General features: G+C 33.9%; 1 protein-coding gene across 6 annotated transcripts in view; it reads left to right on the top strand.

Moving 5' to 3' along the window:
- The window catches only part of PAN3 (poly(A) specific ribonuclease subunit PAN3), a 139,309-nt gene that overhangs the window by 95,170 nt on the left and 27,793 nt on the right, over positions 1 to 16,346 (top strand). For 4 of the 6 annotated variants that reach the window (XM_037166861.2, XM_037166859.2, XM_037166858.2 and 1 more), the window contains 4 exons: positions 8,876 to 9,123; positions 10,271 to 10,327; positions 11,559 to 11,663; positions 12,479 to 12,536. In XM_037166861.2, the coding sequence (XP_037022756.2) occupies positions 8,876 to 9,123; positions 10,271 to 10,327; positions 11,559 to 11,663; positions 12,479 to 12,536 (468 nt within the window). The remainder of the gene's footprint in view (positions 1 to 8,875; positions 9,124 to 10,270; positions 10,328 to 11,558; positions 11,664 to 12,478; positions 12,537 to 16,346) is intronic. The other 2 variants (XM_037166862.2, XM_037166860.2) reach the window with 1 other exon arrangement.

Below are 16,346 nucleotides of genomic sequence, written 5' to 3'. Positions count from 1 at the left end.
AGAATGTCCTTCACCTCAAATTTTTAAAAATTTCTCTTTCACAATGGCTTGTGGCTTGTCTGGCATCTGCTTTTACATGGTGATAACTGACATATATGCCATTTGACAGCATGACCATCGCTTTTCTTCTGCCTTCTCACTTTACTCAGGTAATTCTGTGATGGCGTTCTCCATTTCCTGATTATAGCTGTTGCTGTGTTTAGCAGCTTGGTTGTTGATACCGAACTGAGGAAACTTTCACATTTTTGTCTCTTTCAGCACATTTATCATGTGCTCTTACTGTACCATTCCATGTGTAGTTGAGATTAGCGAGAGTATTAAGGCATGATTCTTCCCTGCAGAAAGATAATTTGAATTGTGTGGTACTAGCAGCAAAAGATTAAATACAGAATGATGAGAATAATTTTTAAAAATGGGCGTCAAAAATTTTATAGAGTAAGAATATTTTTCAGAGGGATGAATTGGGATTTTCTGTGAGGATGGAGCGTAGAGAATTTGGTGTTGGCAAGGAGGGCTGTTGATTAATGTACCAGAAGAGTTTATTCAGTGATACCTGTGCTTGAGTCATGAAGCAGCATGGTGTCTTCAGGAAAGTTGTATGGACTCTTGATAGAATGAAGAAAACCATCATTTTAGTTATTACTTTTCTGTGCACAAATGTGGGCTATCTCTCCATTTCTTTTTTCCAGGTCTTTTCACAAAGTTTTACAATTTTTTGTACTCGGTTCTCATACGTATTTTGTTATATATTCTGAGACCTATTGAGTTTGTTGGTATTATAATTGGAGTATTTAAAAAATTTTTGTTTTCTTATTGGTCATTTCCAGTGTTTAGATGTGTGGTTGAGTTTTGTATGTTGGTTACTTTGATTAAACTCTTAACATTTTGTACATTTTCGTAGATGAACAGTTACCTGAAAATAATGAGTTTTATTTCTTCCTTTGTAATCTATTTTCTGTTGTTGCATTGGCAAAGGCCTGTTGTGTGTTACTGTATACAAGTAGTCATAGTTGACATTTTTATCTTGTTCCTGATTTTAAAAGGAATGTTTCTGATGTTTTCATATTTAGGAGTATCTCCACTTTGGTTTCTCAGATGCATTTGTATCTGAGGGGACTTTTTTGAGTTCTCTGGGAGAAAAAACATTACTTTTGTTTTTTCCTGGAGGGTTTTTAAAAATAACCTAAGCACTTTTTCATGAGGCGTTTATTCAGTAAATCCAGTGGGCCACAAAGTTGAGCAAGACAAAAATATCTGCTTTTATGGAATTCATAGCTTTTATTTTTTATTTAATGACTTTTTTGTTTAAATTATTTACTACTATTACGTAAAGTAAAACGTTTTAGTTGATAGATACTGACAAATTTTCTTTCAAAAGATATTGTAACAGTCAATACTGAAAGTGTGTGAAAGTGTTTATATGCCATTCACCCTTTTAATTATTGTCTAAATAAACTTTTAAATCTGTGCCAATCCATGAAGAGACTGATGTTATACTGGTTTTAATTTGCATCTCTTTAATTTAATCAGTGAAGATGAGCCCCTTTTTATGTATTTGGGGTTTTTAATTTTTTTCGATGAACTGGCCACCCTTTGTATAATTTCTCTACTTTCTGTTAGTTAATTTCTGATTTCTTAAAGATTTTAAGAACTGTATTTTAGGCAGATTAGCTTTTTATGGTGTTGCACATATCCTTTTTTTGCTTTGTAGCAATATTTATTTTTTAGAAGTCACATTGACCAACATTTTCTTTTTTATCTTTACAAGTTTGTGTCTTTATAACATATTTTTTAAAAATGTTCAGATAATTTTTTTAAAACTTTTAAATATTCACTGTGTTATAGAGATTTGTGTGGGTATAATAAATAAAAGAATGACTTGCTTTTATTTTGTCTAAATAACCATTTGTTTTCTAATATCTTTATTCATTTCATTATTTAGTGATAGCAATTACTGTAGCTTTATACTGTTTTTTAGTATCTACTGGTCTCACACTATGCTTTTTTTCTTCTTTTATATTTTAATTCTTCTTTTCCTTTGTTCTTTCTTAGTAGTGGCTTTTATTTTTTAGATATTTTTCTGGCTATTAATGGTTATTTTTCCACGTGGTTATAATTGGTTTGGCTAATTTTTAAAAATTTGTTGTTATTTCAGTAGAGTTTAACCTTTTCTTCATATAAGTCCTGCACATTTCCAGTTAAGTTTATGCCTAGATATATTATCTTTTTATTGCTAATAATGTAAGTGGATTTTTTCTGCAGTTTATTCATTGCCCATTCTCCTGTTGGATTGAGGTTTTTTGATCCTCCTTTCCTCATTTCTAGCAGTGATTTCATATTAACTATTTTTTGTTGAGATACATAATTCACGTATCATAAAATTTATTTTTAAAGTATACAATTCCATAGTTTTCAGTATATTCACAAGATTTTGTAACCCTTAGTCATTATCGAATTCCATTAAGGTACTCATCACACCTCCCCAAACTGCCTATCTGTTAGTAGTTATTCCCACTGCGCCCTTTCCCCAGTTCCTGGAAGATAGTGATCCACTTCCAGTCTTTGTGGATTTGCCTAGTCTGGACATTTCATATAAATAGACTCGTACAATAAGTGGTCTTTTTGTGTCTAGCTTCTTTCAGTTGTTTTCGAGGTTCATCCATGTGGCATGTATCAGTATTTTCCTTTTTAGGTGAATATATTTTTTCACTTTATGTATATAGATCACATTTTGTTTAACCATTTATCAGTTGATAGACATTTGGGTTGTTTCCAGTTTTTGACTTGTGCATAATGCTGCTCTGAACATTCATGTACAAGTCTTTTGTGTGAACATATATTTTCAATTTTCTTGAGTAACAGTTAGTGGAATTTCTGGGTCCTAATGGTAATTCTGTGTTTAACAATTTGATGAACTGCCAAACTTTTCCAAAGTGACTATATCATTTTACATTCCTACTTGTGGTGTATGAGGATTTAAATTTCTTCATGTCCTTGCTAACAATTGTTACTGCCCTTGCTTTTGATTATACCCATCCTAGTGGGAATGAAGTGGTAGTGTGGTTTTGATTTGCATGTCCCTGGTGACTAATAAAGTTGAACTTGTTTGTATGTGTTTATCCACCATTTGTTTATCTTCTTTGGAAAAATGTCTATTCAAATCCTTTGCCCATTTTTAAATTTAGTTATTTCTCTTTTTTGTTGAGTTGTATGAGTTCTTTATGTATTCTGCATACTAGACCCTTATCAAATATATGATTTGTAAATATTTACTCTTATTCTGTAGGTTGCCTTTTCATTTTCTTGATAGTTTCCTGTGAAGTACAAAAGTTTTAAATTTTAAAGTTCATTTTATTTTATTTTTGACTGTGTGTACTCTAGGTGTCTTATCTTGAGAAAATACTGCTTAGCTAAAGGTCATGAAGGTTTACACTTGTTTGCTTTTCAGAGTTCCATATTTTAGCTTCTGCACTGATCTGTTTTGACATAATTCTTGTATATGGTATGAGGTAGAGGTGGGTTATTACAGGATTCTGTTTTACGTAGTGGTCACCCCTAGAATTTTACCATTCATGTTTTACTTAGTATTACATTGTTGAAGAGGAAGAAAGATAGTAATACAAGGGTTTTTAATGGCTTTGTTCCTTTCTGCCATTTTCAATGCTGTAGTTAGTTATCTTGAGTTTTAATTATACTTTGACTTTAACCTAATTATTTATGACTAAGAATTCTTCTTTTACTGTTAATGCTTATTGTTTTACCATACATTCTTAGATTCTATGCCTTTTGGGGAAGGAATTTTCTCTCTTCAGAATTTGATCAGTTAATCGTTCTTTCACCAAGGAGATGTGTATGACAGAGTGTAAAATTGGCTTATTTTTCTCTTTGTTTGCAAATTGCATGTAAACTTTAAGGTGATAGTTATATTCCTCCTTTACTTAGAATATGTAATTTCATTTTCTAGTGTTGCCAATGCAGTCTCCTGTCAATGTAATTGTTCTTTTTATTTTAGATAATTTGCCTGTCTTCTGGTAGCTTATCAGATTTTTTCTCTTTGTCTTTGGTCTGCTAGTATTTCACCTGATTGATTGAAAGGTATTATTTTTACTTCCATTCAAAACTCTTGCTCAGGACTTTTGAACGAGAATTTATATGGTAAATTAGTTCTTGAAGATTGCAAGTGTTTCCTTTGAATATTGCTTTTCCAGTATTCTTTCTTTTTTCTTCTGCACATTTGCCTTCTCATTCTACCTTTTGTGTCTGTAATTCACTCTTACATTTTCCAAGTTTTATTTCTAGTGAATTTCCTCATCTTTCTGGTTGACTTTTTCTCTCTCTGATAATGTGTACTTTGCTTTTTAAACTCATCCATTGAATTTTTTTCTTTAATTTTAATGATTATATTTTTTACTCTCGTAGAGTCTAGTGTTTTCTGTTTAAAAGGAGATGTTTCTTTGTGATATTTGTCATTTCTTTCATGTCTTTAGTCATTTTAGTTGTTATTTTATCTCATTTACAGGGTTCTGTTATCTGGGACTCATTGTTCTCAGGGTCCTAATTCTCAGGTATATTTTTCATCCTGATTCTCATTTTGAGAGTTCTTTTAAAGTGAGATTTATTTTCTGGGGCAATACCCTGAATGTTCTGGGTTGTAAAAGTATTCATCAATTTAATTGGTGTTTGCCTCATTTAGGTGTCCTCTAGGTGCCAGAGCAGTTCAAATTTTGTGTTAATCTCTTACTGCGGCTCCTATAATTCCTGGGAATTTTCTCTCATATCTATGCATGGTACAGGTATGAGGTTTCCATTTCCCCTAATATTACCCCAGCTTTCTTATTTCTTTCATCTTTCTGTCACAAAGTTACCTTTTGCCTCTGTGGGCTGATAGTTTGAAATTTTCTTGCCCTAGATTCACTGATGTGCAGCTTTTCAAGACTCCTGGCTTTATACTAGGATTTGAGTTCCATTCTCCACGTTTAATGTACTGAAGGCCATGCTTCATATGCCCCGCATGGGCATTAAAGCCTCAAGTTTTAGACACTATATCTGGCATATGTTGTGATTTTCCAAACTTCCTGCACTATAACCTCTTAATTCGAAATTCTGCCTTAGTTTTACATTCTTGGAGTTTTGTTCTCTTTATCTCAGCTATATTTTAAAAATTGGATATCATATTTTATCTTGTAGTTCTAAGTATCTATAACATCGGTAGGGGTTGAGGGAGGGTATCTCTGTTAATCAGTCTCATTTCCCAGAAACCATATGGCCATAACTGGCTGGTTATATTTAGGAAGGCTGTTCACTTAGTATATACAGAGTGGGGCAAAAGTAGGTTTACAGTTGTTCATATGGAGAATAATGCAATAATTAATAAATTATAATAATAGTAATACAAGAATAAGCTCTGTGTTTCACAGACTGACAACTGAAAACCTACTTTTGTCCCACCCTGTAATAGTATTGTAAACATTTAATATAATGAATTATGTCATTATTTACAACTCTTTTTGTTGGTTTTCTTTGTTTTTTCAGGTAAAGAAAAAAATGTCACCCCAAAATACTGACTTTTGCCTGCGTAAATTAAACTTGAAATTTCCTGTATCTCATTTCTTTGTTTTGTTAATTGGTCTTGTTAATTTCTCTAGTGAGCATTTCTGTATTGTTCCTAACTTTTATTTGAATTGGATACTTTTTAGAAGAATTTTTTTCAAATGTTCAAAGGCAGTTAATTTATTATACATGACTTAAATATCTCAGTTTGCACATTCAGTTACTAAGAAATTATACGGCATTTATTTTATGTGGTGTCATCTAAAAGTTATTAATCTAAGAGCACAGAATAACTTTCTCCAAGAAGATGTATGCATATTTTTCCTTAATTCTTTAACATGTTTATAAAATATTCTGGTGGCACAAAGCCGTGCCTTTTGTGATTAGATTTGATATTTCTGTAATCTAAGGGTTAATTTCATTTCTAGCTTCCTGTACAGTTGAAATTTCGTTTTATACTTTTGAGTAGTGATACTTACTATTCTACCAGTCAGCCTCAGCTCAGATTTATGAACTCAAATTTCATTGTTGCAATTTTGTTTTAGAATAGCCACAAAATTAAAAATTCTTGGGTGAGTGAACGTTTATTACCTACAACTTGTAAATTCTACTATATATGAATTTCTTTCCTAACTGATTTTGGGTCTTTTTGGTAATTTTTTTCATTGTGTTCAGGTTTTTTTAATCCTCCCTCAAGAATATATTTATTGATTTTTGGGGGGTGTGAGCAGGGGCACAGGGAGAGAGAAAAAGGGAAAAATTGATTGGTTGCCACCTCTGCGATCCCTGACCATTAAGGGAATGCAACCTAGGTATGCTCCCTGACCGGGGATTGAACCCACAACCTTTCAATGTATAGGATGATGCTCCAAACAACTGAGTCACCAGGCCAAGGGCCCCAGCATTCAGCCTTAAAGAGAGATTCTATTGTTGTCTCACTTATACATCTACTTTGATGTCAGGAACTCTGGCTTTACCCCACTCTTTTTACCCCTCTGGCTATACCTTCCCCTCCCCACAGAGCTCAGATAGTCTTATTCACCAAGTATAAAACCTAGGAATTGGGAAACTGTAGAGGATATTAGCTAAGACCACAGGCTTTGAAATCAAATAGACCTGTTTTGATTCTTTTTTTTTTTTAATTTACTTATTTTTCAAGTACAGTTTTCTATTTCTCCCATCCCAGCCCAACCCACCCTGTGCTCCTGTTTTGATTCTTGATTCTGTTCTTCAGTAACCTATATTTGCCCTTACTGTAAGTTAAAAAATATTATTAAGTTAGTTTTTTTTCTGTGAGGTGAATGTGATATACCTACCTCAGAAGGTTGTTGTGAGGACAAAAAGACTAATATAAGTGAAGCACTTTTATTAGTGCCGGACGTATGGAAAGTGCCTAAGAATTGGTAACTTACATTGGTTATGTTCATCTTTGGTGACTCGGCCAGTTTTATCTTGGCCTAAAACTGGAGGCTAGTTTTAGGAAAACTATCAAAATGCATTTCATATTAACTAGGGAATATTTATCTTTTGAAAATAGTTTAATAAGCCCCCCAATTTTTACTGTATGGATTGCACTGCATTAAATGTATAATACAGAGTTAGAAAGATACAGAGAACTGTGGAACTTTTTTTTTTAATTAGGCTTGTATCTTGATATAGTAGTTCGGCTTTCTTGTACATTGTTTTTAAAGGTGGTTTCAGAGTTTCTTATAGATGCATTAATACCCACTGGAGAATTGCTGGTCTGTGTTAATGTCAGTGCAGTACACATTATATTACAGTAGTCAAAGTGTTCAGTTGGGAGTTTGGGGACTCGGGTTTGAGGCTGGGCTTTTTGCTGTTGACTTAACACATGTCCTTGGTCAAATAAACCCCACTTTGTCTCAATTCTGATCTGTATTGTGGTGCTGGTAACCTCACCTACCTGCCCACTTAGTTGCTCGGAAAATCAGATGAAGCAATTGTCAAGACTTTTAAAAAAGTGCAAAGGGCTATTTAAAGTAAAGGTAAATGTTTTATCCCAGTTTTCACCTTCTTTTTGTTCATCTACATGTTTTCAGAAAACGGTGTCAGTGTCTTAAGAGTTTTTAGAAATTGGAATTTATATCCCTGTTAATCCTATTTCTTTGACCAGAGGCATTTGGTAACTTTTTAAATTGTGAGATGCATATTACTTCAAAGGTGAAAGGTTTTAGTCATTTCCCAAGTAGCCAGAAGAGATTTCCTGGATAAGTTAATTTTTTTCAAGAAGTATAACTATAGCTCTAGAAACTCTCTTCAGTCTCTGCTTGGAACTGATCACTTCCACTAAGCCTTTAATAACTCTACCTGGTTTTAATTAATTTGCATCCATCTGTATTTATGCATGTAGTTCGAAGTATATTAATTTATATTTGAATGTTTTTGTAAGTCATTTTATGTCTCTTATATGTGACTTGGTCTTGTTTTCTCAGCTAGCTTGGGATCTTCCTGAAGGGTAAAGACAATTGTCCTTTCCCTTTCTTCACAGCAGATTCATTCATAATAGAGGTGCTCTGCATATAATGGTTTCTTACTCGTAGAGTTTAGGGAAAACTTCCCTAGAACATAGTGAATCATTTGGTCTAATTTTGAAGAGTATACATCTGCAGAAAATTTCAGTTTTAGTGTATGCCTATTTAGAATTAAAAACAAAAGGCATCAAAAAATATGCTGCTTAATTAAAAAAATACGGTGTTTAAGCTGCCATGTATTTCAACTAGGGTTTAAGATTTTTGCTTTTTCATACCATTCTGTTAATTGTATTTAGCCAAAAGAAATCTAGTAAATCTCATTAAATACCTTGATTTTAAAAAAATGCTATAATATTTTAGGGTGACTGTGGTATTTCTAATGTTAATAGCCAAAAAAGGAATCATGCCTTCTATAAAATTTTTACAGGTTTTTTATAGATTTAATCTCACAATTAAAAAAGATTTTTATAGAAGGCATGCTTTTATAAAGTGTTGCAGTTTGTTATTTCTCATTTTTTCATTAAATTAATTTATTAAGTTGTTGGTGAATCTTACTATTGAAGTTTTTCATGTAAACCTTGATGTGGAGGAGACTATTGTTGCAGTAAATTTTCTGATTTACTTGAAAATGAGTATATTTGAAAATAAACTCCTTTACATTAGCTTTAATCAGAGTTCTTTGTAATCAGAACAAAATATAATTATATCTTTGCACTTAAAAATTTGCTAAAGACAATGTTTCTTCCAAATTAATGTTTGCATTTTACTTTCCAGTTTTTTCCCCTCTAAAACCAATTTTTGCTCCCTAAGAAATGTTTTTATGTCTTCTTTAGGAATGTCATTGTCTGCTGGGTCTTCCCCTCTTCATTCCCCCAAGATCACTCCACATACTTCTCCTGCTCCCAGAAGAAGAAGTCACACTCCAAATCCAGCAAATTACATGGTGCCTTCTAGTGCCTCTACACCTGTTAATAATCCTGTTTCTCAGACTCCGTCCTCTGGTCAGGTGATTCAAAAGGAAACTGTCGGTGGGACGACATACTTCTATACAGACACAACTCCAGCCCCTTTGACTGGAATGGTATGTCTCTGCATCAAAGGGAAGTGACAGTACCCTTATATAGTTCCTTCTGACTCATGAGATTCATGAGGTGCTTCACCCACTTGCATCTTTTTATTTTGATGTGAAGAAGTATTTAACTTTCTAACTTAGATAGTAATTTTAATCTCTTATCTTTTCAAAGTAATCTGTTTTTTTATTAGTCAGAACTCAAGTTTTGAGCCAATCTGGTTTTAATCAGAAATTAGATTATATTCGAGCCCTAGTTTAGTACTTTGTGGCATGTTTTGCTTACAGGGTTACCTAGTACTTGTGCTAGCTGGAGCTGAAGCTTGATGACATTTGTTACAGCGAGTTTTTCCCCTAGTAAGAAGGTAGAGAAAGGAGATGTTATTTATTTATTTATTTTTTAATCAGTACTTAATGAAAGCAAACTGATGATGATGAACTCTCACCTTAAGTGAGTCAGTGATTTAATAACTAGACCTCTAGATAGTGGAGTACAGTGAACAGAAGTCTCCAATGTGGGGCATTCATTGTTAAGGGGAGGGCATTGAGGGCGCCCTGATTATAGACGAGGAAAGAGGTGCCACAGCACTGATGGGAGAAGGAGAGGGAGGGGAGAAGGGAAGCATTGCAGTGTTATAAATGGTGCCATTTTACCTTCATTATTTTGCTTCTGTTCAAAAATTATTTTTTAATTATAGAACCTTAAGTAGCAGGTGAAGAACTCATGAGCAAAACGCAAAATTCCATGAAAATATGAAAGCTGCTCTAAACCGCAGACATCGGTCATATTCATAGATGAGAGGCTCAGATGAAAAGTGTAGCGGGATTTTAGTAAAGCAGGCAGGTTTTGATCCCACAGGTTAAATTAATGATTTCTTTTGATTATGTTTAATATTTTACTAAAAGGCAATTTGAGTAGAAAGACAACAGACTTTTTTGTTATTTATTTTTAAGAGTCCTAGGTCTGCCGTTGTTTTGTGACTCTTGAATCTTGGTACCTCTGAGGTCGTTTCCCCCAGTCATACGTGGGGTAATCACACCTAACCCTCTTATGAACAATGTGAAAATATTTATAGAAGTACTTGTAAATCATGTAAAATGCTTTTTAAGAAATAATGAAATAGCTAATAGTTTTTTATTTTGTTTTGTTTTTGGTCAGAGATCTTTCAAAAATTATCACAGAACAGCTTGCCGAACAGAAGGTCAAATAATTGAGGTAGAGTAGAGACTTTCCTTGGTTCTTTCAAGTAAGAATTCTATCAATGTTTTACCTGTTTGGGGGCTTATTATACTTTATAATTATTTATATTTTAATATATTTTATCATACTTGTAGAAAGGAGATTTAATTTATAAACAGGTTCTTTTGTCACAAAACTGTCTCAGCTCTTTTCGTAGAGATTGTATATGGTACATTTTTATGTTTTTACCCTTAAAACCACTAAAAAATATGCTCATGGTAAACCTGATGTAGTTAAGTCAAACTGTGCTATCTGATGTAAGGAAACCAAGGCAAGAAAAAAGGCATTATTCTCCCTGCAGACATAGATAGGTTAAAGGAAACCTTACAAGCGCTGCACAATCACTACCTGCTTGAGTTCAAAATGGAATAATTATCTGAGAGGAACATAAATTGGCTGAGTTAACTTTTAAAGAGAAAAAAATGTTTGTTTCAGCTTTTAGAATGAAAGAAGGAAGCCAAAGGAAAGATATTTTAGAACTTTGAAAGATACTTTAGTACTTCCATTTTGTATGATGGACCAGTGATGGGAAGGAGAGGCAGAGAAAAAAGAGAAGAAAGGGTGGTGGGGAAAGTCCAGTTGGAAGAATGGAAGACGGGAAGCTAGAAGCAGATTTAGTAACTGGGTTGTAGTTTGCTTGGAACATAAATACATTATTGCACCCTTCTGTTCATTTAACCTATTGACTCAGAGTAAATCGGTCCTCTTTACTTTCCAAGTTTGAAGTATTTGGCAAGTATTTACGTAACACTTTTTTGTTTACATTCACCACAAAAAGCTCACAAGGGGGCAGTTCTTTGGGAAGCCAGGGCAGTGTTACTTCATCATCTGACGGTGCTGCAACACCTTTAATATCTGCTAGCTTTCTGTCTTCCAATTTCTTTTTAAAATACTTAGAAAATGTTTGTGTAACATTTCATCCAAAGAGGTACTTTTGCCTCTCATTGGAGCTTATATTTTACTGTGTATGAAGAAATGTTTCATTACATTTTTCAAATTGATTATTAAAATAAGGTTACTTTTAAAATAAATTCAGCAAGTATACTGATAACAGTTTTTCTGAGGTATTTAATTCACTATCATTTAAAGATTTAAAATTATCAATTTATTACTGTCGTTTAAAGATGAAAACTTTATCAGAACACTGATAAAGCTTATCAATTGAGAAAAATTGGTCATTACATTTTCTCCTTCCCTACCTTTTTAGGTATTTCCAAACTATCATATTTATCCTCCAACTGCACCTCACGTTGCTTATATGCAACCAAAAGCAAATGCACCTTCCTTCTTCATGGCCGATGAGCTCCGACAGGTATGCATCCAGAATTCCTTTTAGGGATGCTGAATGTCTCTTGTTCTTTAGTAAAGAACTGTAAAAACAACACAGTTCTTTTCAAATCACATTATTTATTTAATCAAATATGCTGTCCTAAAACAGACTTTAGAACTTAGGAGTTCTAAGCAACATGTAAGGAAAACTGTATTTAAGAAAGTGGCAGATAATTATGTGTTTGGATGTAAAACATAGAATAGCTATTTAAATGGGCTACCTTTCTGCACATCATATCCTGTGCATTAAAAGGCCTCTTCAACATATGTAAATAAATTATTTAAATAGTTTCTAACGTTCACAAACCTTTTGCTAATATCTACAGGTTCAGACTAGGTACTTGGCCCAGAAGTAAACCTCATTCTAGGAGAGCACAATAGTTTCTATTCAGTAGGTTTTATAAAAGAATTTTTTGTTAAGACAGGTAAGTATTATTTGATATGTTGAATTTCATTTTACACTTATATTCTTAGAAATATTTTTGTTTCACAGAAGTAGGTTGTGCTTGTATAATGTTTATAGAGTGAACTGTTGACAAGCTTAGCGTAAACCTTGAGTTTCAGCCAGAGTTAGTTATATGCTTTAGGTTTTAGCACAGTTACTGGAATCCAATCTTAATTAGGGGCAGGTATATCCAAGACTGGAATTTTGGCATTATACCAGTATTAGAATAGTTATTTTATGACATCAGCATTATAAAGTACCAAAACATTAATAGTTTTGTTATTTAGTTGTAATAGACAATCCAGATTTTAGAACCTGTGTTTAGATGTAAATATACTTTTTTTTCCCCTTAGGAGCTCATTAACAGACATTTAATAACAATGGCTCAAATTGATCAAGCAGATATGCCAGGTAAAATTCAAGTTGATTCATTCTTATTCTTCCTTTTAAAGGATATGATAATTCTTAGCCCTGACCAGTGTGGCTCAGTTGGTTAGGTGTCATTCCACAAAGCAAAAAGTTGTGGGTTCAATTCCTAGTCAGGGCACATGCGTGAGTTGCAGGTTAGGTCCCAAGTCAGGGCACTTAAGAGAAGCGACCCATTGATATTTCTATCCCTCCCTTCCTCTCTCTAAAAATAATGAAAGTCTTTAAAGGATATTATAATTTTTGTGTAATCCTACAGGTTTTTATGTCTTAAACTAGCTAATTACTATTTTATGAATATTTCAAATCTATTTAAGAATTCCAGGATGCCACAGATTACCCAGTTTATTTAAATTAATTTTACACATGACCACAATCTAGTTTATCAAAAAATTAGATAGTTTTATATTTGTGGTGATTTATCTCACTGTGTACTAGAATATTATTGTTTTTTGAAATTTGATAAAGCGTATAGGTTTTTAAGCAGCAGAGAAAGGTGATTTTTATTTTTATTACTTTTTAGACTGCTGTGTGCCAGGTAGTGTGATGGTTAAATGCTTTATGACTTTTTTGCTTACAAAAATCTTGTGACATTTTACATCTGAGGAAAATCGAAGTTGACAGGCAGGTTCACTAACTTTTTAAGACCAGTGGCTACTAATAGGCTGGCTGAGTCAGGATTTAAACCTAGGTTTTTCTGGCTGTACCATAGTGTTTCTAAGAGAGCATGAAAATCTCTTCTCCTAGCTTATTTTGTATAAGCCGGAGTAAATATGGTATAATTTAACAAAACTTTATAAATAAACACTAGGAATACATTTGCTGCAGAGATAATCTTAAAACACCCATTGTTATCAAGGATTCAGCCTTATCCACTATGTGTCGTCTTGACTGCTAAGAATCAAAAGGCGTGTGCCTGGCTGTATGTCTTAAGACTGGTCTTTCCAGTTTAGATAGGCAGGGAACTTACCTGTCATAACCTTTAACAGGCTGGGATTTTCTTAATTATTTAGCTTTGCATTTGAGGCCCTAGTGAGTGTAAAAGGGAAAAAAAATACATAGATTGATGTAGTATCTAGTCTTTATGACTCCAATCATGTACAAATCATATGTTGGTACATTAGTTGTAATTTGAAATTATAGTAGAGTTTAGAAAATAACTATATATAAGATTAGTACATCTCAGTTGCATTTCTGTAGACTGGTAGCCAATAATCATTTGCAGTGGTTTTAGAATATCGGTACCTAGGAGTAAATACAACAAAAGATGTGTAAGTTCTCATTGGGGGAGTTAAATAGAGGGAAATAATTAATTCATGAATAGGAGTACATAATGATTAAGATGTTAATTTTTCTAAACTGACTTGTAGATTCACTACAGTACTAATGAAAGCATATGAACTTTTTTAATTGAAAATACTTTTGACATCTGATTCATGTCATAACAATTTAATTGTTAAGGGCTCAGCCCCACAAGATTATTGCTATGCCAGATGCCAGCTGAAATGGGGTATGCAGGCTACCCACACTTTTGTCTGGCCTGTTACAAATTTGGGACATTTTTACCACCCCCTCAGGTTTGGTAATTTGGAATGACTCATAGAGCTCTGGGAAGCACTTTATGTATTATCATTATTTTATTATAAAGGATACAACTCTGGAGCAGCCAAGTGCAAGAGATGTATTAGTACATATTGGGGGAGGATGGAGTGGGGAACTTCCTTGCCTTCTCTGGGTGTGCCACCCTCCCAGCACCTCAGCAAGTTCCCCTACTTGTAAGCTCTCTGAATCTCACTGTTCAGGTGTTTTTATGGAAGTTTCATTATGTGGGTATGGTCGATTAAATCTCTGGCTGTTGGTGGTAACTCAACCCCCAGTCCCCCTCTCTTCTCCCTGGACTTTGTGGGTAGGGTAGGTCTGAAAGTTCCAAGCTTCTAATAGAAGGTGGTCTTTATTTTTATTTTTTATTATATTATAGCACAGCAGAGCTTTTCATAGTATGTGATAAAATCATCAAAGAGAAAAGGACCGAGATACTTTGAAGATATGATTAGGAATTCTGGGTATGTTGTGGGAGGGGAGACTTGGTTTGAGTCTGCAGTGACTAACAGCGTGGCCATGGCGCTGGGTTAGACGAATTGATTAGTGGAACAGACTGGGGCCTGGGCCCTTCCTGTGATAGAGGTGGCATACTAGTGGGGAAAGCAAGACATCGCAAAAATGGTTGTCTTTATGTAAAAGAAAATTGGATCTTCTCAAACCACATCTAAAAATCAACTCCAAATAGATTGAGAACTTAAATGTCTGAAACAGAACTGTAAAATATAAATAAATAGAGGAGTCAAGTATTGTTGACTCAAATAAAATACTGATGAATTTCACTAAATCAAAATTTGAAACACTCCAGAGGCACCTGTAGTAAAGGAAAAACTTCGAAGAAGATATTTACAAAATTGACAAAGAATATAAAATACAAATCAGTAAGAGCAGAAACAGTCCAATAAAAATGACCAAAGGATAGGAATGTACACTTCCAGAAAACGGAAATTCATGTGACTGATAAATATAAGAAAAGATGTTGACCAACACTGAGTAGGGAAATAAAAACAAAATTCCATTTAAAAATCTGATCATATAAAGCATGAGCATATGGACCCATAGGTTCTCCAGTACGTGGCTGTTATCAGTGTAAATTGGTGAACTTGTTACTACTACCGAAACTGAAGTTAAATATCTGTGTTCTCTATGATCCAGCTGTTCTGCTTTTAGATACAGGTATACCCCTACACATTTTCAACCAGAAAATGAGTAAGGTATTCATAATACTGCCATCATACAATCAGAAACCTTGATCAATCCAAATGCCCATCTAAAGGGTGGGATGAATGAACTCTGATAGGGTTAGACAATGGAATATTATGTAGGTGTTAAAGTGAAGAAAGTGTGCTGACATGCAGCAGTGCAGAAGAGGCTTGTAATGTTAAGTAAAAAAGTAAGTTGCAACAGATTACGTACAGCATGACAGCTTTTTATAAACCTAATTGAAGTGTATATGTGTACTTAAGTTGATGTAAGTACATGTGTATATCATATACATGCATGAACATATACATACATAATAAACTTGAGTATATATAGGTATAGTAAAACCATATAAAATGAAAGGAAGAGAAAGAGGAGGAAAGCAAGCAAAGGTTGGTAGAATCATATAATTAATTTTTAATCCTCACCCAAGGATATGTTGACTGATTTTAAAGAGAGAGGGTGGGGACAGAGAGAAACATCAAGTGGTTGCCTCTTGTCCACGCCCTGACCGGGGATTCAGCCTGCAACCTAAGTATGTTTGCACTGCAGCACATTCTTTTACTGTTTGGAATTCAGCTTGACTTGGTTGAAAGTAGACAGAGGGGTGAAGGAGTTGAGACTGTAAGATTTTTAGTTGATTATGTCTCTCATGCAGTCTCTTTTTTACACTGATGCTGTGAATGCCACTGCTAGCGTAGTAAATTTCCTTGTGTGGCATTTACATTTCCCTCAGATTGAATTCCTACACACCTCTCTCAGCTTTATCTCCACTCCTCCTTTGTGCTACACCCCCATCCCTGTTCCTCCACCGCTTGAGATTTCACTGTCATGCCTTGTTTGTTGTTTTTGTACACATTCATTCCTTGTTTCTTGTTTTTGTTCTGTTTACTCCCTCACAGTAAAGCGCTCTTTCCACTAGTTTTAGCTCATTAATTTCTAGTAAATATGCCAGGTCAGCTGTGAGATCTTTCCTAATATCCTTGGGAATGG

This window comes from Artibeus jamaicensis, unplaced genomic scaffold (genome assembly GCF_021234435.1).
Source record: "Artibeus jamaicensis isolate MK-2021 breed Jamaican fruit bat unplaced genomic scaffold, CSHL_Jam_final contig_793, whole genome shotgun sequence".
Classification (NCBI taxonomy): domain Eukaryota; kingdom Metazoa; phylum Chordata; class Mammalia; order Chiroptera; family Phyllostomidae; genus Artibeus; species Artibeus jamaicensis.
Note: the sequence above shows the minus strand (reverse complement) of the source record. Positions and strands in the feature narration are given on the sequence as shown.